A 25,085-nucleotide genomic window follows, 5' to 3' on the forward strand; every position below is an offset into this window, starting at 1 on the left:
CTTAGGCTATTTGTGAGCCTGATTTTATCCCCGTTTTGGTCAAAATTAGTAAACTTCTAAAACATCAGAACTGCCAGCCACCACTATTTCGCTTCGACAGCCTCACTTGTGATATGGGCTAGCCTAAACCACTATAAAGCGTTACAAAACATAATCAAATAAACCACATCCAGAGAACTAGCTAAATATATGAACATTTAGAATAAGATGGGTGTACCCCTACGTGCATGGATATTGATGAGATTCCAAGCTTTTGACGAATACGATAAAGGTTAAGTATTATTTTAGAGATACCTCTATTCCCATGGCATTGGTGAGAGAGTGGCGATCAGAGCAAGGGGGGAAGAGCGAGTCGAGTGACAGGCAGGAAGGATCCCAGTTAGCCTAGTTAGGTCTCGATATTTGCCATGCTGTGTGAGCTATTGTTTTTACACCCCTCTAGATATGAGCTAGCCAGTAATAATCATTCCACTGACGAGGCCTGCGACTCACTACATCAGACGTTTAGGACCGAAACCGCGTAGGAAGAAAAGGAAAAGGGGTAGCTTCTGGCCGGGAGAGCCGAAGACCACATCGCCGGCTTCCGGGGATTCAGGGCAGCATCGAGAAACGGCAGACGGCGGTCTTCGGAAGGGGGAGCATCAATATATAATTTGGATAAACAACCACTACTGCAGTGGAACCCTAAACATGTCAAGAAAGGTCCACAGAACCGAAGTATGTGCCGACTGCAGTGCACCAGGTACAATGCTAACGGAAACAATGTGTTGTTTTAGTCTTCGAGATGGACTAGCTGGCGACATTTAGGTGGGACGGCGGAGGCCTGTGTGCCCGCTGTCAGTAGTACAAGAAAACGGCGCAGGTTCCCAGGCAGTTAGTCAGTCAGGCCTTTAAACGGAGTTACATTTGCATTTTCAGTACGTGTCGATAAATTAAGTGACTAGAAGGTTACTTTGGTCTAGTTGCTTTGGTTTATTGGATGAATTGTAGTGTGGCAGATTTGTTTCGCCTGCTTTGACTAGCTCGCTGCCCAGCGCAACTAACGTTAGCCAACGTCAGACGTTTGTTTGCGTTTCTCTTGGTAGCTAGCGAACGTTAGGTGTGTTAGCTACCAGCTGGACGTGGCGGTTAACCACTTACCTAGCTTGCTAACACATGAGAGAGGGCGTCTGTCTTGTCTAACTTGAATAGCTTGCTATCACAGCTTTCTGTCAGTGAAGTTGTTTCTGCAGCTAGAACTGAGCTGGCCACACGGGCTAACTGGCTAGGTAGCTAGTTCATTTTGAAGACGCCAGGCTAATTAGCTAGCTAGTTTGGCTTGTCTTCCTCTATAATACTTTATTTTTTTAAAATGTTTTTATAAATGTAATCTATTCCAAGTTGTAGCGTGTAGATAGTTAGCTAGTATGCTAACGTTAAGAGTCGAGAAGATTAGCTGAACGTTGTTACTGAGATAGATAGCTAGTTAAATTATAATAAAAATAGTAGTTTAAGCTAGTTGGCTAGCTAGCTGCCTGCAACTAACCAATGCCAATGGGTTAGCAAACAGTGCGGCGTTGATAGTAGCACTAGTAGAGGATGTGAATAGTGCCTGTATTCTGGACCCCTGCCATGTTTAGACGGCTACATCTGTAGGCAAAAAGACAAACACTTTTAGCTTAATCCTCCTGCTCATAAAATTCTAAATGGTCTTGCAAATAATGAAGGCTACATTCTCCAACTCTGTTTTTCTGCAATATTATTGTGCCCCCACAACTCTGATGTGATGGCATCCTGGCCGGCATAGCCTTGGCCTTGCACATTTAGCCCCACCTGCCTCAATGTTTTGGAGAGGAGAGTTTGGGATGGGGGTTGGTTGGGGTGGGTTGCATGGCAGCTGCTCTCTCCCTCACAGCTGCTCTCCTTTTAGGAATGTGATTCTGCTCTGTGAGCCTCTTCTGCACCATCCCAGCTGATTTATGACACTCCTGACCATCTCTCCTCTGCAGTTACCTGCGTTAGCCTGGCCTGCCTGTATACCTACTCTGTGTGTGCAGTTTCTTACTTGCAGTCTACCGTCAGCTTTCTGCGGCCCCAGCGAGCTGCTGATCACGCCACTAGTGTGTGACTCCTTGCAACACTCCACACTGGAATAGCTACAGAAACACCTAAACAACCTCCATATTGTGGAAGAAGTCATATAGCCACTATAGGCTATTTGTTACTGCCAGTATGCTCATAAGGCCTTTTTGTTTTTCTGTCATATGATCAGAGTTTTATGGATTGTGATGGGCACCACAGCATGTGGTAGAATGCTAGACTGAAGAGGGGGCTACATCCTTCAGTAATGTTCACTGTAGATATAGTGGTAAAAGAGACTAGAGTGGCCCCATATGCGTTGTGTGTGTAGCCTAGGTCAGTGTCTGTGTGAGTGCATGCGTATGAAATCACATTAGGTGCTGCACACACTAAGTGAAAATGGAGAGGAAGAGCAATGGAGCTGTTCTGTGAAGCTTGGCTTATGACAAGTTTGAACTTTTACTGTCAATGAATGGAATCTATACCGATGAAGAGCCCTGTGTCTCTTCACATTTGGTTTAGCGCTCTGCTTTGTCCTGTTCTGCCATGGGTACAAACCCAACAATGAATTGCTGCTTTTCATAGATTACAATATTTGAAAACAGTAGGCATGCTTCGTTGAGTATTGCCAATAGCTATTTGTTTCAAAATTGTCCCTCAAGAACAGATCTCTCTCTGCATGCATTTGCTCCGCCCCAGCGCAGTCTCTTATGCTTGGCTCTTAGGCCTACCAATTGAGAGAAAAAAAGAATGTGCCATCTAGTTCCTCGGACCAAATGTGTTGTTTGAACCTCTTACACAGTTAGTTTAGCTTAATTGTAGCAGGATCCTGAGGGTGTAGGCTAACCTTGCCCCAGCCAGACTTATTGACTAGACTTTGGCTCATGGTTCTCTCTGTGCCCATTGAACTCTGGACTTGTCTAGTATGATGATCTCATTACCACCTAAAGGCACAATCGGGTGGTACTGGATTTTTAAAGGTCAGACTTGTATTTAGGCTATACAGTATGACGCTAATAATAATGGCGTTTTGTTGATCTTTATGGTCCCAAGAACTCCTTTTTAAGTGTCATTGTAAACTCCACATGTCAGGCCAACTGTCAGCCTATTTGTCACTCTCACAGTAGGCTTTTTGATTATTTTAAATGTATGCAGTAAACAATAATGTAATATATTAGGCCTAACTTTATTACCAGTAAAACAAAGCTATAGGCCTAATGATGAACCTGAGATGGCCGAGTAGCCAGTCAGAGGTGGGTCTTTGCTAAATAGCCTAAGTTGTACACACCCCACCCCTCTCCGTCCTCTCTCTCATGTTATCTCTTTCTCTGTTTTCAGATCCGGGCTGGACCAGCATCAACAGGGGTGTTCTGATCTGTGACGAGTGCTGCTCTGTGCACCGCAGCCTGGGACGCCACATCTCCATCGTCAAGCACCTGCGGCACAGCGGCTGGCCCCCTGCACTGCTGCAGGTACCTGGGAAGGGACAAGATAGGGGTCTGGGCTGGAGGGGTACTGGGCACTGGGGATCATTACTGATGGGTGTACACGTAGCCTAGCAACTCAGTATTTGGCAAGTGGCTAAATGACAAGTAAACCAATTCAACCAATGTATTAGGCCTATACCTTGTTTATTACGGATTTATAACATGTATATCCATAAACTAAAAATGAACACTTAATAAACTACATGGGAATTGCCAGGGACCTCACAATGTTACGATATTTAGATTCTATATATATTGTGATTTCATTGAGAATTGATGTTCCAAACATATTGCTCACTATATGTCTGCTGCAAAGAGACGAGCAAGCATGGAAATGAAAGCGCTGAAAACATGTTGGCCCATTATTTAAAAAGATGGCGGTCAAGCTATAGGATGAAAAATACTCACGTTTTGGCGCAGGCACTGCCGACTAAAGCTACCTAGAAAAACAATGAAATACATTTATTGTCCAAAATAATATTGCGATATGGAACTGTCGATTTTTATTTCATTTTTTTCACCCTTTTTTTCTCCCCCATCACTAATATAAAGTAAGAGTGTTACCTGGCAGCTGGACAGATAAGATTTGAGAATACTTTTGTTAGGAACTGGCTTTTTTTAAAATTGTATTTTCACATTATTTGGATAGGATGGAAATGAGTGGGGAGGTAGATGCAGAGAGTGGTGCAGGGGTTGGTATTCGCACCCACGCTTGGTGGTGTATAGTTGCTGCTGGCGGTGGCGTTACCCACTAGACCAGCCTCAGGCACAGGAAGAGGCTTTGATTAGCTCTAAGAGGACGTTCCAAGCAAACATTAGATCCTTTCATGTTAGGGCTGTGTTGTCGTGTGTCTCACCAGTGTGTGTGTTTTAGATGGTGCAGAACCTGGCCAGTAATGGAGCTAACTCGATTTGGGAGCACTCCCTGCTTGACCCAGCGCAGGTGCAGAGCGGCCGCAGGAAACCCAACCCACAGGACAAAGTCCAGTAAGTTTATTTTTTTTCACAACATATTTCACGAAATGTCAGATGAGAACCAATTCTCATTTACAATGATGACCTGGGTGGGAGCATTCCCGCTTACCTATAGTCTCTGTTTGTGGAGCTCTCCCCCACCAAGAGATTTACTTTCACTTGGTCAATTGTTATAGTCTGATCAGGCTAATAAGCTTATGTGTTAGATGCAACTCAGCCTTGGGTCATTAGCTAGTATCAGACTGTTATGGGATCAGAGAGGATTTGGCCCTCGGCGTCTCCTGCTGCAATGATTCCTACATGGTGCTGATGTCTTACCCAGTTTGTCCCTACTCTCTATCTCTCTCTCTGTGTGTGTGTGTGTGTGTGTGTGTGTCTGTGTCCACGCGCGTATGTGTGCGCGCAATCAGCCCCACCAAGTCCGAGTTCATCCGCGCCAAGTACCAGATGCTATCCTTCGTCCACAAGCTGCCGTGCCGCGATGACGACGGTGTTACCACCAAGGACCTCAGTAAGGTGAGGCCCCGCCCCCTCAGGTCAGGGGTCAGAGGGTGACGTCCTTCACAGGCTGGGCAATGCCTGGTGGGCTGGGCTGCCTCCACTGAGGCTCTACACACAGAGCCTGCCTTTCTTCTTCTCTCCCCTGTAGGCAGGAAGGAAGCACCTTAATGACACCACAGGAATAACTATTGGATGCTTCTGTGTGGACCTATTAAACACCACTAATGAGGGGATTCACAGGGTCTCTCTCTTTCTGTCTCAGCAACTGCACTCCAGTGTGAGGACGGGGAGTCTAGAGACATGTCTACGGCTGCTGTCCCTGGGAGCACAGGCCAACTTCTTCCACCCGGTGAGACCCATACCACCTCCTGTTACTGAAAATTACCCACTTTCTCACCACTCACCCTCCCACCCCGTGTTACTATAAATTACCCACTTTCTCACCACTCACCCTCCCACCCGTGTTACTACAAATTACCCACTTTCTCACCACTCACCCTCCCACCCCGTGTTACTACACATTACCCACTTTCTCACCACTCACCCTCCCACCCCGTGTTACTACATATTACCCACTTTCTCACCACTCACCCTCCCACCTGTGTTACTACAAATTACCCACTTTCTCACCACTCACCCTCCCACCTGTGTTACTACAAATTACCCACTTACTCACCCTCCCCCCCTGTTACTACAAATTACCCACTTTCTCACCACTCACCCTCCCACCTGTGTTACTGCAAATTACCCACTTACTCACCCTCCCACCCGTGTTACTACATATTACCCACTTTTATCACCACTCACCCTCCCACCCCGTGTTACTACAAATTACCCACTTTCTCACCACTCACCCTCCCACCCCGTGTTACTACACATTACCCACTTTCTCACCACTCACCCTCCCACCCCGTGTTACTACATATTACCCACTTTCTCACCACTCACCCTCCCACCCCGTGTTACTACAAATTACCCACTTTCTCACTACTCACCCTCCCACCCTGTGTTACTACAAATTACCCACTTTCTCACCACTCACCCTCCCACCTGTGTTACTACAAATTACCCACTTACTCACCCTCCCCCCCTGTTACTACAAATTACCCACTTTCTCACCACTCACCCTCCCACCTGTGTTACTGCAAATTACCCACTTACTCACCCTCCCCCCCTGTTACTACAAATTACCCACTTTCTCACCACTCACCCTCCCACCCCGTGTTACTACAAATTACCCACTTTCTCACCACTCACCCTCCCACCCCGTGTTACTACATATTACCCACTTTCTCACCACTCACCCTCCCACCCGTGTTACTACAAATTACCCACTTTCTCACCACTCACCCTCCCACCCTGTGTTACTACATATTATCCAATTTCTCACCACTCACCTTCCCACCCTGTGTTACTACATATTACCCACTTTCTCACCACTCACCCTCCCACCCCGTGTTACTACAAATTACCCACTTTCTCACCACTCACCCTCCCACCCCGTGTTACTACAAATTACCCACTTTCTCACCACTCACCCTCCCACCCCGTGTTACTACAAATTACCCACTTTCTCACCACTCTATGCTGTGTCCATGCTCCCTTAAATCTCTATTTGAAGTAATGAGGTGTGTCTGTGTGTGTGTGGTTGTCCTCTCAGGAGAAGGGCACCACTCCACTCCACGTGGCAGCCAAGGCAGGCCAGGTTCTGCAGGCAGAGCTGCTGGTCGTGTACGGAGCCGACCCCGGAGCTCTGGACATCAATGGACGCACACCCATGGACTACGCCAGGTAGGCTACACCAGGGGTCTATTCATTAGTGTACACTGTAGCAAAAACGTTTTGCAACGGAAAACGAAGGTTTCTCATTGAACTAGTGCAGGTAGTCCCTTTCCGTTTTGGCCATGTTTGCTTTTGTTACTTGTGAATACACCCCTGGCTCACTCTTTTTGAACACACACACACACACAGTTTTGTGTGTGACTCTATCAAGGTAGTCTGTTTTTTTTGTTGCTGCTGCATTGTCAGTAAGCTTTTTTCATATGTACATTTATAGGATCTGATTGTTGTACTGTGTGTGTGTGTGTGTGTGTGTGTGTGTGTGTGGCAGGCAAGCGGGCCAGGTGGAGCTGGCAGAGCGGCTGGTTGAGTGTCAGTACGAGCTCACAGACAGGCTGGCCTTCTACCTGTGTGGCCGACGCCCTGGTAGGTGACCTTTTACCCCTGCCAAGGATCTTACAGAGGGCTCAGAGTTGAAGCGATAATCAGCAATCAAGTCGTTGAGATCTCGCTGGGTGGGTGTATCCTTCAAGCAGTTAGTATGACTGCATTTTTGTTGTTAGCCAATGTCAAAGCTTGCTAACAAGAGCTGCCCTCCCTACTTTTGAATCCATTTTTCACTTATGGTCACGAGCTCTCTCGTCGCCGACCGCTAAGTCCCTGTGTGTCCCTGTGTGTCCCTTTGTGTCTCCTTGCGTTGAACATGCCTGGTTGGTGGTCGCTGATTATCGCTCCAAGTATGGACCCACTGTTAGGCCTAACTAGTAAGGCATCTTTCACCCAATAACTATTTTACACAATACAATTGTTTCACTCTATTGTACTCTATCCTGTAGATCACAAGAATGGGCATTATATCATTCCTCAGATGGCTGACAGGTAAGTGTCAAAGGGTCATGTGTTCAGGGTCAACAGGGTGGGTGGGAGGAGTATATTTATACATCTGCACGGTGGTTGATATTTATCATACATGGGGGTGGTTTTTCAGACACAGATTTAAGGCTAATCCTGGACTAAAAAGTGTTTTCAAATGAGATGCTCTACGGGGCATTATTGTCTTTGATGTGGCATGATATTCTGGCAATGCCTTTTGATTTTCTGGAGATGTTAGGAATACTTTGTAATATGCTGGCACAAGTGAAGTGGCTAGATGTATTGCAGTGTTTTGACCAGTAGGTTGTGCCCTGCCGTTAGTCAGTCTGTACTGCTAGATAGGAGAGGAAGGCCCCTATTACACTAATGAAACTGACTGCATGTCTGTCTGCTGAGCTACAAGACTTCTACAACACTGTTCTTACTGTACTATACTCTGTACTATACTGTACCGTACTCTTGGAGTTTACCCTTGTGAGCAGTGGAGAACTAGTGGGCGGTATTCACAAAGTGACTGAGTAGCTGATCTAGGATCAGTATTACCTTAGATAATAATTAGTACGATTATATAGACCGAGGGGGACCTGAGCCGAGATCAACACTCCTACTCTGAGGCGCTTTGTGAATATGGGCCCTCTCTTTTGCTTTCTGCCCGTCTCTTTCTTGTCTCGCTCACTCGTTTTCTGTTCTCTCCATCTGTGCTGCGCTTGTGGAGGCAGAGCTCGCCCTAAGTGTCCGACACAGAGGTATCTTTCGCTTCTCTCTTTCTCCCTCACTCCCTCAACCCCCCCTCCCCCCATCTTTTATCCCATGGGCCTGTCATCTTCTTGCTGGTGTCTGGGAAGGAGGGAGGAATTGCTGTACTATTCTGTCTACCTTTTTATATAGTAGTATTACCTTTTTATGATGTCTTGATTCAATAAACAGTGATGAGAGCCCTTTGCCTTTAAATAGGAGGCTGGTATTTTATCCCATTATCAGGTTGGCTACTGTATCTCGACCACCAGTACTTATTGTAGATAATACAAGTACTTAGGCCTATCGTTTTGCATGTTGTCAAACCAAAATGGAACGAGGTACAGGTAACTGCCAAAATAAACCAAACACCAACATAAAGTGTCTTAATAGGGCGTTGTTTTCATGCTCATCTAACCATTGGGACCAATCATTCCCTGTGGATGGGGGCGTTGTTATCCCATGGGGGTATAGCCATGGTAGCCAAAATAATGGCCTGCCCAGCATTTTCATACCTGACCCTAAGCATGATGGGATGTTAATTGGTTAATTAACTCAGGGAACCACACCTGTATGGAAGCATTTACTCAAGTGTTTTCATTATTTTGTCAGTTACCTATATATTTCACCTGATTATCTGCCATGGCCTTTGCTTCATGACCTGCCACCCCTGCTGTCTCACCTCTCCCACTACCCTGAACCCCCCCCCCCCCCGTTCCATCTTTTCCACCTCCTCACCTTTCTCTCCTCACCCCTCTGTCCGTGTCTGTTGTTGTTTCATTGTGTCTGTTTGTGTCCCTGCGTAGCCTGGACCTCTCAGAACTGGCCAAGGCAGCTAAGAAGAAGCTCCAAGCGGTGAGTAGTGCTGGGTGGTCAAAGGGTTGGGGTCATGGGTTAGTGTTAAGGTTGTATATTTCTGGGAAACTTCCTGGGTTGTGTTCATTAGGACAGAAGGGAAAACATTTTGGAAATGGAAAACAAGTCCAGGTATCCCTCCCATTTTCAGCCTGTTTTCTTCCATTTGGTGCCTAATGAACACGACCCAGAGCACAAGCTAATCTGATAATAAACTGAAGCAGTGGGCCATGTCTGTATCAGTGACTCTAATTGTCTATGACAAGAGGAGTATGACTTTCTCCATTTTCTGTGTATGGATTAATCAATTCTCCTTTGGCCCAGGCAGCAAAAGGGCCGAGCTCTTTAGTGTAGTGCTATTGTTTGTGTTGACAGTATTGCTGTTCATGATTGTCCTGCAGTTTGCTCTATTATTCTAAGCGTGTGAGTTGTGTATATTTTTCCCTCGCTGGTATTTGTTATTTTGGTGTGCATTGCTTATGTTTGTCTTGGTCTTGTGTACACTGTCTGTATCAATGTGTGTGTGTGTGTGTGTGACAGCTGAACAATCGATTGTTTGAAGAGCTTGCCATGGATGTGTATGACGAAGTGGACCGCAGGGAGAACGATGCAGGTGAGACACCCCCTCATCCTCTCCTGTGTAACCCATCCCCTGCTTCTCCCTCTCCTCCCTCTCTCTCTAGATCTCTCCATCCTGCGCCCCTTTCTGTCTTTGCCTTTTTGAGTCATGCAATTTGTTTGGGCCACTCTGGGTCTAAGTCCCATTCCCTATATAGTGTGCTACATTTCACCAAGCCCTGGTAAAAAAGTAGTGCCCTATAAAGGGAATAGGGTTCCATGGGGACGTAGACCTAGTGTAGGCTGTTCCCCAGGAGAAGGAGTCACTGTTTAGAAAGGAAACATAAAAATACAAAAACGCATCAATAAAGTCTGCTAATGGGCACTGGGTGAGGTCTAAAATTAAAAGGGGAGACCGAGTGAGAAAGAAGGAGGGAAAGACGGGGGAGAGAGAGAGAGGCAATTTAGAGAGGAGAGAGCGAGTTGGTGAGGAAGTGCCTCAGGAATTCTGGAGTTGCTCTCTTTCACTCTCCTCCCTCGCTCTCTCTCTCAGAAGGAGGAGCAGTCACAGACTGCGTTGTCTGACATACTCTCCGCAGGTAAGCAGGATGGGGTAGAGGCAGAGAGCTGGACACACACAAGCGCGCGCACACACACACACAGCTCAAGGTATACCAGGACATTTTTAGGAGGAGAGAATGTGTAAGTCTGTAACCGTTCTGTGGTCTGTTCCAGTGGAGCTGTGCACCGTGTTTATGTGTGGGAGGCAGGCAGTGTGTGTGTTCCAACTTCCAGCTGAAATGACCTTGTTTCTCACTCACTCATCGATGGATAATGTATCTCTTTCTTTCTCTCCTTCCTCCCCGTTTCCCCAGTGTGGCTAACGACTCAGAACCACAGTACTCTGGTGACGGAGCGCAGCGCGGTGCCCTTCCTGCCTGTCAACCCCGAATACTCAGCCACACGCAACCAGGTAACCACCACTACTACTCTGTCTCACTCACTCACTCACTCACTCACTCACTCACTCACTCACTCACTCACTCACTCACTCACTCACTCACTCACTCACTCACTCACACACAACAAATGAATACAAATTTGACAGCCAGCAAAAGCTTGACTATCTTAGTTCCCATGTGTATTTCTCCTTCTCCAACTGTTGTATAAGCTTAGTGATACCAGCAGGCTGAAGGCAATGTTAATCGCAGTGACACAGGCAGGCAGTAGAAGGGACTATCGGGAAATCCTCCTAGAGCACAACAGATTTAAAAAGGGGAACAAAAGGGGAGAACAGAAGGGCAGGCGAAGAAAGAGAACGTCTGGCCTGAAATGGAGAGAGAGAGCGAGGGATGAAATTCTATTCATAGTTTTGTGGCTGCACTGGGATGTCTGAGCTTCTGCACTGGCCAGTGGGATATAGAGACAGCGAGCGAGAGAGATTTTCCAGCTGTGGAGGAGGGTGAGGGGAAATTAAAGGGGTTGTGTTTGATTGTGTGTCCTCCCTCATTTGGCTTGCTTGTTAGTGTAAACATAGGCCATAACACGTCAGGACCCTCACCACAGTGAGATCCCCAGATAGGATTGGATTGAATAGCGTTGGAGCCAGCTGACTGGTCAGTAGTAGTGTGTTTTGTTTCATGCCAGAGCGACTGAGAGAAAACACACACAGGCTGAGGAGAATGGATTGTGCTCACGGTTGGACCGTGTTTAGAATTGAAACCACATGGATACAAAGCCTGCATTTTTGGCCCTTTATGCAAATTTTTTGGCCCTTTATGCGAATTGCTAGGTGCAATGTTTAGTGTGTGCCTCTCTTACTAAGATCTACTGTAGCCGCTATGACTGTGCTTTTCCATACCACATGACCAGTGACCACAGGACTGCAATACCAGAGACTGTGGCTCCAATTTGGTGTTTGCTTCAATAATACACCAAAAATGTCTGACCTCGTTTTGCTCCTGTAGACATAGGTCTGTGTCGGTGGGTTGTTGAATGTGTCCCTTGCCTGTCTTTGTCTTTCAGGGTAGACAGAAGTTAGCCCGTTTTAACGCTCGTGAGTTCGCAACGCTGATCATCGACATCCTGAGTGACGCCAAGAGGAGACAACAAGGGAAAGGCCTGAGCAGCCCTACTGGTGAGAGAGGGGAGAGGGCAGGGAAGGGGAGCAGAGGGGAGAGGAGAGGGCAGGGACTGAGCCAGTTCAAATATGAATGTGTTTTAGCACGCACTTCAGTCAATCCATCCATTGCGATGTATGAGTGAAACGGAGAAGCTACTGAGATGTATTTTAAATGGCGGGGTTGTCATCGCTAGTTGAGCTGTAGTTTTCCAGATATGTCTGTGGCTCAATCTCAGTGCGTCTTTCTCCAATTCCTTACATCTTATCTCCTCCTGAGCCAGGGCCTATGTTGTTACTCTGCTCTGATCCAACACTGTAGACTCTAGTCTGGACCTGGGGGCCGACGACGACCAGCATGACTACGACAGCGTAGCGTCGGACGAGGACACGGACAGCGAGCTGACCACTCAGAACAACAACAACGCGCAGCGCAACAACCGGGCCAAGGTGAGAAGGGCACAGAAGGACGGCAGGTTTGTGTTCATTAGGCATCAAACAGGGATCTACCTGAATTTGTCCAATGGGAAACGTTTTGCACTAATGAATACACCCCCAGGGCTGTGCTCACTAGGCACCATGCAGCCTGAAACATAGTGAAAGGGGGAGGTACTATTCGGAACTGGCCTAATAAGAAGTGCTTGTTTTCTTTTTCCCATTGCAAACCGTTGTGCTATGTTTTTCTTTACAGGCCAACATTAGAGTACCAGAGAACAACCTAAGTATTCCCCTTTAACCTAGTAAATAGATGGATAAAATGTGTACTGAGAGACATGGAGGAGGGAAGGGATGGAGCTAAGTGACCAGGAAGTGGTGCTATGGTCCCTGCTTGGAGTTATTAGAGGCACTTCAGACATATCAAGTATCTCAGATTAGAAGTGCTGATCTGGGATCAGGTCCCCCCCTGTCCATGTAATCATATTCATTGTGATCTAAAAGGCAAAACTGATCCTCAATCAGAACAATGTTCTTCTTAGCTTCTTCTAGTGATTGCAGTATTATCCCCAGCAGCCAGCAGTGTCTTGCTCCCCGCCTGTCCCAGCATGCCTTGCAGGAGTGGCAGTGCTGCTACTGCTGCCACATACTTCCACAGTGACATCACAGCTATTCTGGGTCTCCAATCAGAGGAGCATTGTTCCACGAGCAGGGGAGGAGAGGGAGTGCAAGAGGAGGGGAGAGGGCAAGCGAGAGGAGAGGGGGGTGAAAACCCTGTTAAAGCAGGCACCCACAGTCACAGGACGTGGTGGAAAAGCTGCTGGAAAATGAGAATTATAGTCCACTTTGTGACGAAGCTCTGTTCTGGTCTCATATAGACAGAAGCTTTGTGCTTCTCAGATATGGCTGAGCTGTGAATGGACGCGGATGCTGTTCAAAGTCATTTCCAGTTGAAAAGAGATTTCTCAAAAATGGTTTGTGTTGAATGTGAAACGGTAGTTATTTTAAGCTGCGCTCAGACTTCTCCATTTACTGCTAAGAGGGATGATGAAATCTAGTGCATCTTATTGCACAGACAATAACCCACATAAACGACTCCCGAATACTTGTGTGTGTTTTTAGATAGTTTTAATATGTCCCCTCAGAGCATGGACTCGTCAGACCTGTCGGACGGGCCCATCACTCTGCAGGAGTACCTGGAGGTTAAGAAGGCCCTGGCCTCCTCCGAGGCTAAAGTCCAGCAGCTGATGAAGGTCAACAACAACCTGAGTGAAGAGCTGCGCCGGCTGCAGAAAGAGGTAAGGAGACGAGATAAAAAGGCAGGGAGGATGGCAGGGAGAGGAGGGAGGTATGGATAGAATGATGGAGGGTAGCCTGCATGATGGAAAGACGGGAGGAATATATGTCTAAAAGTTTGTGTTGTTATGCTCCCAAGATGTGCTTTTACTAATTATAGTGGAAGATGTATCTCTTCTGCCTCACTATATTAGTGTGTTGTCACTATCAGTGTTGGTCTACTCTGTTCCCAGAGCTGTCCTTATACTGTAGTAAGCAAGTTGAGCAGCTCAGAACAGTATCTGTTGGTGTAAGCACTGCAGTTTGTTCTTCACTGTGTCAAATATCAGGTTTCGCTCCCATCTGTTACGCCATATGTAGTCACTTTGTTTCCGTTCCGTCTCTCCATGGTGCTGTTATTCTGTTCTCATGAATGCCTGAGCTATTGTCCCATGTCTGTCATCACTCATGTCTAACACAAGGAGAAATACTAGCCCCTGCACACACACTTGGAAAATGCACAGCAGTTCTCTTCCAGTGTTGATAGTTTGACAGGTACATACAGGTAAAACGGTGTGGGTTAGAGCAGCCCCCGTCGTACACCTCAATAGACAATGCATGTGTAGTTCTCTTATTTTCAAAGATACGAAAGATCAACCCCCAGTACTGCCAATATGTATGTTTATTTGGTTAAGAGAGGCCAGCATGTCGTTATACTCACTAGATTGACATGCAAGCCAGTTTAAGCCCTTATATCCCCCCATCAGTATAGACCCCCTATAAGCTGTTAGTCTTACCTCCATCCATATCTAGTATGTGGTTAGCTAAATGAAGCTCCCTGTACAGTACTTGTGTATGTGGATGCGTGTCCGTGTGACCTTTGAAACATTCAGGTGATCTTCCTCCCCCGTCCCCACCTCTCCCCGTAGATCTCGCGGATGCAGACGGAGAACAGTGCGTTGCGGGGGGGCCAGGTCGGAGGAGGAGGGGGAGCTGGCGGTTTGGGAGGCGGGGGAGGAGGCAGCCCTGCACATTGGCCAGGGGGGGTGCGAGGCGGGGGAGGTAGGGGAGGGGACCACTCCAGCCTAGCTGTGTCCACAGCTGTGCCTTCCCACCGGAGGGACAGACAGGCTTTCTCTATGTACGAGCCAGGGGCCGCCACCCCCAAACCCCACTCCCACTCCCCAGGCCTGGACTCCCTCACGGGCCGCCTGCAGTCTCTGCACCCCAGTGTAAGTGTGAGCAACACGCTACGGCCCCCAGGTGGCCGTGGTCATGGTGATATACACCACCTGCCCTCTCTGTCTCTACTGCTGCCTTCCTCCTCTCCTGCTGTCTGGCATGCATACACCGCTCACCAGTGGAGCGCTCTTCCACTTTAACCCCTAATCTTTGACCCCCGGCCTCTACCGCTGGCACTATGCTTTCTGGGCCAGATGCTGCACGCACGCACCTGCCCAAAATACATACATACATGCATACATACACACACACACTGCCTAGCCCCTCTACTGAGCCTTCAGCACTATAGCAAATCACTCTTCGCCTCCATTCATTTCACATGAGTTTCTCTGAGGCTTCTTTGAGTGTAGATGGTCATGTTGTCAAGGTAAGATGGCAGGTAGCTTTCCCGCCATTGATGAGTGAAGATGTCCTGACCTTAGACACTCCCCAATCATATCTTTCCCATTCCCTACCTCTAGTGTATGCAGCACAAGCACGAGGTGTTAGTGGTTTGACCTGCCCTGTTAGCCATACGCACTTCACAATGGATCCTTCAAGGCAATGTGTCAGTCAGTCACTAACCCATTCGGTCCCAGTGGAACTAAGAGGGCAGGCAGACCTATACGAATGTCAGCAGTGCTTGGATCACCTGTTGGGTGTGTTGACAAACTGTGGAAATGAACAGAAAATGGCGGTCGATCTTCTGTGGTCAAAGACGATAGGATGGCCACCAGCTGCGCACGGCCACCGTTCTTGTTAGTCTGTCGGCGCTCTAAGCTAATGCACTACTTACGCAAGCACGCACACACTCAGCCCTGCTTCCAGCCACTCTGACTGGTATGGAACGTGCATAGGAAGCCAGGAGGTAAAGTCAGTCTGTCTCTCAACCTGTCCTGTCTGTCTTTTATTGTGCTCATTGTTGCATCCAACCTTTTACGTTCCATTGTCCATGCGGGTGATGCAAATTCACAATGCATACAATGCCTTCGGAAAGTATTCAGGCCCCTTGACCTTTTCCACATTTTGTTACATTACAGCCTTATTCTAAAATGGATTACATGTTTAAAAAATCCTCAGCAATCTGCACACACTACACCATAATTACAAATTAAAACAGGTTTTTAGAAGTGTTTGCAAATTTATTAAAATGTAAAAACAGATAACATTTACTTAAGTATTCAGACCTTTGCTATGAAACTTGAAATTGAGCTCAGGTGCATCTTGTTTCCATTGATCATCCTTGAGCTGTTTCTACAACTTGGTTGGAGTCCACCTGTGGTCAATTCAATTGATTGGACATGATTTGTAAAGGCACACGCCTGTCTATATAAGGTCACACAGTTGACAGTGCATGTCAGAGCAAAAACCAAGCCATGAGGTCGTAGAGGTTCGTAGAGCTCAACAGGATTGTGTTGAGGCACAGGTCTGGGGACGGGTACCAAAAAATGTCTGCTGCATTGAAGGTCCCCAAGAACACAGTGGCCTCCATCATTCTTAAATTTAAGAAGTTTGGAACCACCAAGACTCTTCCTAGAGCTGGCCGCCCGGCCAAACTGAGCAATCGGGGGAGAAAGGCTTTAGTCAGGGAGGTGACCAAGAACCCGATGTTCACTAGGACATAGCTCTAGAGTTCCTCTGTGGAGATGGGAGAATCTTCCAGAAGGACAACCATCTCTGCAGCACTCCACCAATCAGGCCTTTATGATAGTGGCCAGATGGAAGCCACTTCTCAGTAAAAGGCACATGATAGCCCACTTGGAGTTTGCCAAAAGGCACATAAAGACTCTCAGACCATGAGAAGCAATATTCTCTGGTCAGATAAAACCAGGATTTAACTATTTGGCCTTAATGCTAAGCGTCACGTCTGGAGGAAACCTGGCACCATCCCTACGGTGAAGCATGGTGGTGGCATCATCATGCTGTGGGGGTGTTTTTCAGCTGCAGGGACTGGGAGACTAGTTAGGATGGAGGCAAAGATGAATGGAGTAAAGTACAGAGAGATCCATGATGAAAACCTGCTCCAGAGCGCTCAGGAACTCAGACTGGAGCGAAGGATCACCTTCCAACCTGTCAACAATCCTAAGCACATAGACAACACAGGAGTGGCTTCAGGACAAGTCTCTGAATGTCCTTGAGTGGCCCAGCCAGAGCCCGGACTTGAACCCGATCGAAACATTTCTGGAGAGACCTGGAAATAGCTGTGCAGCGACGCTCCCCATGCCAACTTTGTAGCGTCATGCCCAAGAAGACTCGAGGCTGTAATTGCTGCCAACGGTGCTTCAACAAAGTACTGAGTACATGGTCTGAATACTTAAGTAATTGATATGAGGCAAATATTCATGTATTTTTTAAATAGATTTTAGAATACGTAACCTAACAATGTGGAAAAGGTCAAGGGTTCTGAATCATTTCCAAAGGCATTGTATTTCAGTTTGGTTTATCTCTGTATTTTTCCATGTCTCTCTTTAGTTTGTATTTTGTAGGGCATTAGCAAATGCACAATTTCTTATTGTGTAGTTTGTAAATCTTTTTTTAATAGACCCTAGAGTTCTATATGCTAGAATAGATCTAGATAAGTTGTTTACAATGTTGTTTTTCTGTGTACACTACCGTTCAAAACTTTGGGGTCACTTAGAAATGTTCTTGTTTTCCATGAAAACATACATGAAATGAGTTGCAAAATGAATAGGAAATATAGTCAAGATGTTGACAAGGTTATAAATGATTTTTGATTTTAAATAATAATTGTGTCCTTCAAACTTTGCTTTCTTCAAAGAATCCTCCATTTGCAGCAATTACAGCCTTGCAGACCTTTGGCATTCTAGTTGTCAATTTGTGAGGTAATCTGAAGAGATTTCATCCTATGCTTCCTGAAGCACCTCCCACAAGTTGTATTGGCTTGATGGGCACTTCTTACGTACCATACGGTCAAGCTGCTCCCACAACAGCTCAATAGGGTTGAGATCCGGTGACTGTGCTGGCCACTCCATTATAGGCAGAATACCAGCGGACTGCTTCTTCCCCAAATAGTTCTTGCATAGATTGGAGCTGTGCTTGTGGTCATTGCCCTGTTGTAGGAGGAATTTGGCTCCAATTAAGTGCCGTCCACAGGGTACGGCATGACTTTGCAAAATGGAGTGATGGAGTTCATTCTTGAAGATCCCTTTTACCCTGTAAAAATCTCCCACTATATCACCCCCAGATTATCATATTGCCTCCACCATGCTTGGCAGATAGCATCAAGCACTCCTCCAGCATATTTTCATTTTTTCTGTCTCACGAATGTTCTTCTGTTCTTCTCCCACTCTTTCTATTCTGGTTAGAGACAATTTGCGCTGTTCTGTGAAGGGAGTAGTACACAGCGTTGTACGAGATCTTCAGTTTCTTGGCAATTTCTCTCATGGAATAGAGTTAATTTCTCAGAACAAGAATAGACTTACAAGTTTCAGAAGAAAGTTAATTGTTTCTGGCCATTTTGTTTCTGGCCATGTAGATATTCTGTTAAAAATCAGCCGTTTCCAGCTCCAATAGTCATTTACAACATTAAGAATGTCTACACTCTATTTCTGATCAATTTGATGTCATTTTAATGGACAAAAAAATGTGTTTTTCTTTTGAACGGTAGTGTATGTCTCACATTTGTTGCCAATAAGACATTTATAAGTACTTTTTTAAGATGGCATGGCGATACTGTATATCATTAATTTAAAAGTTCAAAAATGGATGTACTAATTGCAGATTGCCCCTTCTTTTAAGTTGTACAGTTTGAATCCCTTCATAGATATTGGACCACACGGTGGTAAAACCCAGTGCTCTGTTGAAAACCACAGATGACGATGACTTCATTGTATGGACATGATTTGTGTATCATACAGCATATGCCAGCATACAAATATTCACATAGATGTTTAGTCTTCATCTAGTTAGCTCTCCACTAGGGAACAGTGAGTCCAAGAGTGGCCTACTGGCCATATTGTCTGGGAAAACTCGCAGCATAGGCCCTTATGTCAGTGAGCCTGTATCTAAAAAGTGTCTATAACCGTATGGGCCTGCATAGTGTCTGAGTAGGAGTGCTGATCTGTGCCGATCTAATTTTAAAAGCCTAAACTGATCCTAGATCAGCACTTCTAGTCTGAGATGCTGTATGAGTACGGGCCCGGGTACTGGAGGTCATCTATTGTGAAAGTGGCTAGAGAGGAGACGTGATGTGAGGCAAGCTAATGGAAGTTAACCGGCTCCTCTGTCGTCTTCTGTGTATGTCTGACCGGATGTTTGTGTGTCTAGTAATGTTAATGATGTACTCCTGTGTGTGAGTTTGTCTGGGATAGTGGCTCACTAACTACTTGGCAGGACTTAGGTCAAGACACACATTTTCTTTGAATTCCAGTGAGCTTGGGGCTGTACTCCATCACTAACTACATTTTCAGTATTAGCCTGTCCTGGAGAAAGTTACTCTGCATTTTGGCTGTTGAGTTTAAGTTATTTGAGAAGAAAAATCCAATTTGACCTCGACATATAGTATCTCCGCGCACAAAGCTGAGCTGACTCTGCTCAAGCGCGTGTATCGCATCCCAGTGTCTTTTCAGAATCTTCCTACAAAAATGTAAAAAAAAAACATTGTCAGGCAGTGTTCCTTCTGCGGTTCCTCTGTTGCTTCTCATCCTCCTCTGAGTTCCTGTTCTGTCCCACCTCCAGGTGAGGAAGGGCGGTCCTGGCGGTCCAACACCCTATGGAGGGTCGCACCTCTCTGGCTCCATGGAGATGGGGAGATACATGGTAAGACTGGCTGACTGTCGCCCTCCTTTACAGTTGGTCAACTCATCTGTGACTTCCAGGCTACTTCGCGACCAACCCCAGACCAGCTGAAACAATCAGTGGCGTCATATGAATGCTGGCAGACACTGTTTTTATAGACCAATGTGAGCTGATGCATTGCCGAGGGTTGTATATTGTGGCTTAGTGGAAATGTTTGTGTGAATGGCTTGCTTTTGGTTGGTCAATAAAGGCCTTACCATACTCACTGATGTTAGAATCACTACTGCTACCTTTTTGACGCTGATAAGGTGTTCTGTTTGTGCACAGGGTCCTAAAGGAGAGAAGCACGGCAGTGGCACTGATAGTGACTATGACAACACTCAGATGTATGAGCTGTCGCTAAGGTAAGGCGGGGGGGGAATATCTGGAGCAGATTGCTGCCCAGTGACCGGGTCATTCTGGAGTCTCCCAACATGTAGGAGGGGCAGACAGGCCGGGCTCTACGGTGTACCTAGACATCTAGCAGACTGTTTGTCTTTCTCAAGGACGTATTTACTGTGGTTATTACTTCAGAGAGGCTTACCTCTGCTCAATGTGTGAAATGCAGGCTAATGTAGAGATTGTACTGTGTGTGTTTCCTAAAGTAGGGGGCGCAGCAGTGAAGAGGAGGGCCGGGGGGATTCGGAGGAGTGGGGTGGGGGTGAAGGGGGTGAGCCGGACCCGACCCTGCCCTGCACCGAAGACGTCATCCTCAAGACGGAGCAGGTGACCAAAAACATCCAGGAGCTTCTGAGGGCCGCACAAGAGTTCAAACACGACAGGTAGGGCCCAGACTACAAGACTCACTCCATGACACAGTCCGGGGAGGCTTACGTTGCATCTGTGGTGGTAATAATATTTTGGCTTTAGTTGTATCTGTGGTGATAACGAGAGGTTGTATCTGGTGGTAACGAGAGGTTGTCTTGTGTTTCCCCAGTTTTGTTCCATGCTCTGAGAAGATCCACTCTGCTGTCACTGAAATGGCCTCTCTCTTTCCCAAGGTAAGGTTTTGCTCTCTCTTTCTAGATTCTGTATGGTGTGACGTTGACACCGCCAGTTATCATTGCAACAACAAAGAAGTTGCTTCAAACAATAAACCGTTTAAATTGTTGGTGCATGCGAAATAGAACAGCAGAATATATACTGCACATTCTTTGGGACCAAATACAGATTCTAGCTTTAAGCAGTAAGTGTTGTCGCCTCGGTGTGTGTCTCTGACTGTGGCCCCCACCCCTCTCTCTCCGTCTCAGCGGCCTGCCCTAGATGCTGTGCACTGCTCCCTGCGCCTCCTGGCGTCCAGCGCCTCCCGCCTCCAGGTGGAGTGTCGCAAGGCGGCTCCCTCGGACCCCTCAGCCCCCGCCGTCGACTACCAGCTGCTCACCCAGCAGGTCATCCAGTGCGCCTATGACATCGCCAAGGCTGCCAAGCAGCTGGTCACCATCACCACCCGCGAGAAGAAACAGTGACGGGGGTAGAGAGGGGACGGACAGGGGAGTGGCGAGGGGAGCTGCAAGACTGACAGAGGGAGGGGAGAGGGAGCAAGAGAGGGATGGAGGTAGCCTCGAATTCCAAGCTTCCTAGTCAAGTGATGAACGTGACTTGGAAGGTTGGCATCGCAAGGGAGAGCGAAATACCAGCCAACGGGAGAAGCTATATTGGCTGCAGACCGAAAAGAAGATCTCTGAGGATGAATAAAGATGAAATGAGAGGAATTGAAGGTAGGGAATGAAGAGCGTGGAAAGACCAGGTGGTAATATTATGACAATAGAACGAAGCTGAGAAATGCCTCAGCTCTCGCTACTATACCTGAGTGGACTGAGAGAGTGCAGTTCTGCGGGGGAGGGGACTCTGAAGAGGAGTGTGGACCATTGAGACAGTAATCGCATGTGGGGGATGGACATGGCACAGAACAACAGCGGCTCAGCTCTCATTATCTCACTATGATCTCACTCCGTTGTTCCTTTTGGGGGGGAACACCCCTCTGTGCAGCGCCTCAAACCCTCATGAGACCGAGGTAGGCTGGGCCCGGAGCTGGGGCCAGTCATTGTGGCCTACAAGGGGGCCAGGCCTTGGAAGAGAGACACACTGCTCTACCCCTCTGTCCCTCTGACACCGCCTCCTCTGTAGTCCCTTGCTACTCCCTCAGACACCCTGGTACACTACAGCATGTCTTGGCATCGTGGACAGACGACTAGGTGATGTTTTATTGTTTATGTATTTTTGTTTGTTTATTTTTTTCTATGCCAATCCGTTGGCCTGTACCTCTGGGGACAAGAATTACTGACTTAAGAAAAAAAACACTTACACTGGAATAATTGTGATAATTATTATTATTATGCCCATTGTTTTGTATTATTATTATTGTCATGAATTACATTATCATGTATGTTTGCTTATTTTGACGTTGTTTCATGTATGATGGTTCCTGTTCAGAGGACCAGGGAGAGCTGTGAGAATACTCACTTGCCTTCTGTCTGGCTGGGACTGGACACACACACACACACTAACTTGTGAAATGGTCCTCAAACACTTCTGGAGCAGTCCAATTCCTCCCGGGTGGCATTTCAGTCATTTTATTTCTTCTGCCTGTCATCTTCTAATATGTCAGGAGCCAAGGTGTTGAACAGATGCCAAAGGGGAAGGTATATAATCTGCTATCAGTGGAAAAAGCCTTGGAAGTGGCATGATATATATTATTGCAGCCATTGGCTGCTTCAGTCGCTAGACAAAGCTCATCTCAATGGCACTACAGTGGGATCCATACAAAGTTCGCTCTTCAACATATGCCAACTCGAAGCAGACGAGCTAGATTGGGAACAAATGTTTTGTGGAAACGACAAACTGCACTTGCTGTAGGTTTGTGGGGGCACTGGGGAACGTTTCCCTGTTTTCTTTATACTGTGCTAAACAAAGTAACGGTCACACCTAGCTAAGTGACACAGGCTGACCATGGCACTCCATGTATTTAGTTTGATTTCTTAGCTTCAAGGACTTCGGTGATCGTCTGTCAGACGGCTCTGGGTCATGTTAATTAGGAACTAAACGGATGAAAATGAGCTGAAACAGGGAGGGACTACTTGGACCCACACACACATGGCTTGTGTGATCCTGGACACCTTGAAGCTCTTCCATGTTCACTTATCCACAGGGTCCCGTCGTTTCACTATCCGCCTGACTGTGTGATCGATATTTGATGAACCTGTAGGGGATGAGATCTTTGATCTTTTCCCAGTCGAATCATGTCCAAAAGATTGTCATATGCAACGTTCCAATCATGATTGCCTTTGCACATGTCCTGCTAGACTGGCTTAATACGTAGTGATGTTGTAGCTCTTTGGGTTCTCTCCGTTGATTTATTTATCGCCAGCTCTTACACACACATACTGGGCCAGTTTAAAATACTTTCTTCCCCATTACAATGTCCTCCTTTTACCTCTCAGTCAACCTGTTTATAGAATAGAGGCTTATATATAAACATATTTTCATGCTATTTTTTTTTTAAGCTATATGTTCATATTGTGCTTGGGAGGTCAGAGCTATTTACCCACGGTGTGTTCCAGGTGTGTGAGGGGTACGTGAATAGGGTCTGAAGTCTGCCACTGGTTAGAACTAAACTCATCTCAAGTCTGAGGGGAAAGGGCTGTTTCACAATGCTATGCCTTTCCCCCATCTTAATGGACACTTTAGTATAGGGTCCCTTTTTAGTGGGAATGTTAGACACACACATGCATCCCGCATGCCATGCACAGCGAACACACACTCATGTTGTTCGGACAGTGGCATTGTGCCCCGTGCTGTTTTCTGTGTATCATACACCTCTTTACCTGGGAGATCAGTGATGGGAGAATATCTTTTAACACAGGCAAAAACTGTAAAGAGTAGAACATTTAAAAAAATAAAATGTCAATCGTAATGAAATCTCATAATCTGTACATTTCTAATAAACTAAAAAACAAGTGAATTGTCCTAAATGTATCTGTTTTTTGTTTAGTTTGAGATGCTTGAAACCCACAGTACCAATCAGAAGTTGACACACCAACTCATTCGAGGGTTTTTCTTTATTTTGACTATTTTCTACATTGTAGAATAATAGTGAAGCTATAAACCATGAAGTAATACATATGGAATCATGTAGTAACCAAAAAAAGTGTTAAACAAATCAAAATATTTGAGATTTTTCAAAGTAGCCACCCTTTGCCTTGACAGCTTTGCACAATCTTGGCATTCTTAATCCGCTTCAGGTAGTCACCTGGAATGCATTTCAATTAACAGTGCCTTATTTGTGGAATTTCTGTCCTTAATGCTTTTAAGCCAAACAGTTGTGTTGTGACAAGGTAGGGGTGGTATACATAAGATAGCCCTATTTGGTAAAATACCAAGTCCATATTATGTCAAGAAAAGCTCAAATAAGCAAAGAGAAACCACAGCCCATCATTACTTTAAGACATGAACTTCAGTCAATACAGAACATTTTCAAGAACTTAAAAGTTTCTTCAAGTGCAGTCTCAAACCATCAAGTGCTATGATGAGACTGGCTCTCATGAGGACAGCCACATGAAAGTAAGACCCAGAGTTACCTCTGCTGCAGAAGATATGTTCATTAGAGTTACAAGACTCAGAAATTGCTGCCCAAATAAATGCTTCACAGAGTTCAAGTAACAGACACATCTCAACATCAACTGTTCAGAGGAGACTGAGTGAATCAGGCCTTCATGGTTGAATTGCTGCAAAGAAACCACTAAAGGACACCAATAAGAAGAAGAGACTTGTTTAGGCCAAGAAACACGAGCAATGGACGTTAGATTGGTGTAAATCTGTGCTTTAGTCCACATTTTGGTTCCAACTGCTGTGTCTTTGTGAGACGCAGAGTAGGTGAACTGATTATCTCCTCGTGTAGTTCCCACCGTGAAGTATGGAGGAGGAGTGATGGTGTGCACGTTCTTTGCTGGTGACACTGTCTGTGATTTATTTAGAAATGAAGGCACATTTACCCAGCATAGCTACCACAGCATTCTGCAGCGATACGCCATCACATCTGGTTTGCGCTTAGTGGGACTATCATCTGTTTTTCAACAGGACAAAGACCCAACACACCTCCAGGCTGTGTAAGTGCTATTTGTGTGAGGAAAGACAGAGACGAGAGGCAAGAACAGGGAGTGAACATTTTATAATAACGTACATGACAAAACAAGGACAGAGTCTGGACAAGGGGAACAAAATTACATTAATGCAAACACGGGGAAGAAACAGAGGAAGTGACAGATATAGTGCAGGCAATCAATAAGGTAATTAGTCCCATGAAGTGCTGATGCACGTAACGATGGTGAAAGGTGTGCGTAATGATGGGCCACATCGAGCGGAGGAGAGAGGAGGAGTGGAGGAGTAGGAGCAGGTGTGACAGTACCCCCCCCCCCCGT

The 25,085-nt window shown here is 46.3% G+C and overlaps 1 protein-coding gene across 3 annotated transcripts; it reads left to right on the forward strand.

Moving 5' to 3' along the window:
- Positions 1-329: 329 nt before the first annotated feature.
- Positions 330-23,639, forward strand: LOC135552686 (ARF GTPase-activating protein GIT1-like). 3 transcript variants are annotated; one of them, XM_064984454.1, is made up of 21 exons: positions 330-742; positions 3,397-3,530; positions 4,420-4,532; positions 4,931-5,036; positions 5,284-5,370; positions 6,682-6,812; positions 7,132-7,226; positions 7,637-7,679; positions 8,393-8,419; positions 9,215-9,263; positions 9,804-9,876; positions 10,697-10,794; positions 11,847-11,958; positions 12,263-12,390; positions 13,521-13,673; positions 14,580-14,882; positions 19,570-19,650; positions 19,957-20,033; positions 20,274-20,450; positions 20,606-20,669; positions 20,919-23,639. In XM_064984454.1, exons 1-21 carry the CDS (start codon positions 691-693, stop codon positions 21,132-21,134), a joined length of 2,319 nt encoding a protein of 772 aa, XP_064840526.1. In that variant the 5' UTR covers positions 330-690; the 3' UTR covers positions 21,135-23,639. The 3 variants fall into 3 exon arrangements, with proteins under 3 accessions (XP_064840526.1, XP_064840527.1, XP_064840528.1); XM_064984456.1 differs by lacking the exon at positions 330-742 and adding an exon at positions 3,288-3,311; XM_064984455.1 differs by lacking the exon at positions 8,393-8,419.
- Positions 23,640-25,085: the final 1,446 nt, after the last annotated feature.

This window comes from Oncorhynchus masou, chromosome 13, assembly GCF_036934945.1.
Source record: "Oncorhynchus masou masou isolate Uvic2021 chromosome 13, UVic_Omas_1.1, whole genome shotgun sequence".
Lineage (NCBI taxonomy): Eukaryota > Metazoa > Chordata > Actinopteri > Salmoniformes > Salmonidae > Oncorhynchus > Oncorhynchus masou.

Bases quoted from the DNA above. Each gene is read 5' to 3' on its own strand.
- LOC135552686 (XM_064984454.1), top strand. From the start codon at position 691: ATGTCAAGAAAGGTCCACAGAACCGAAGTATGTGCCGACTGCAGTGCA. The intron at 743-3,396 runs GTACAATGCTAA...CTCTGTTTTCAG, and splicing joins TGCCGACTGCAGTGCACCAG to ATCCGGGCTGGACCAGCATC. The intron at 8,420-9,214 runs GTATCTTTCGCT...GTCCCTGCGTAG, and splicing joins CCTAAGTGTCCGACACAGAG to CCTGGACCTCTCAGAACTGG.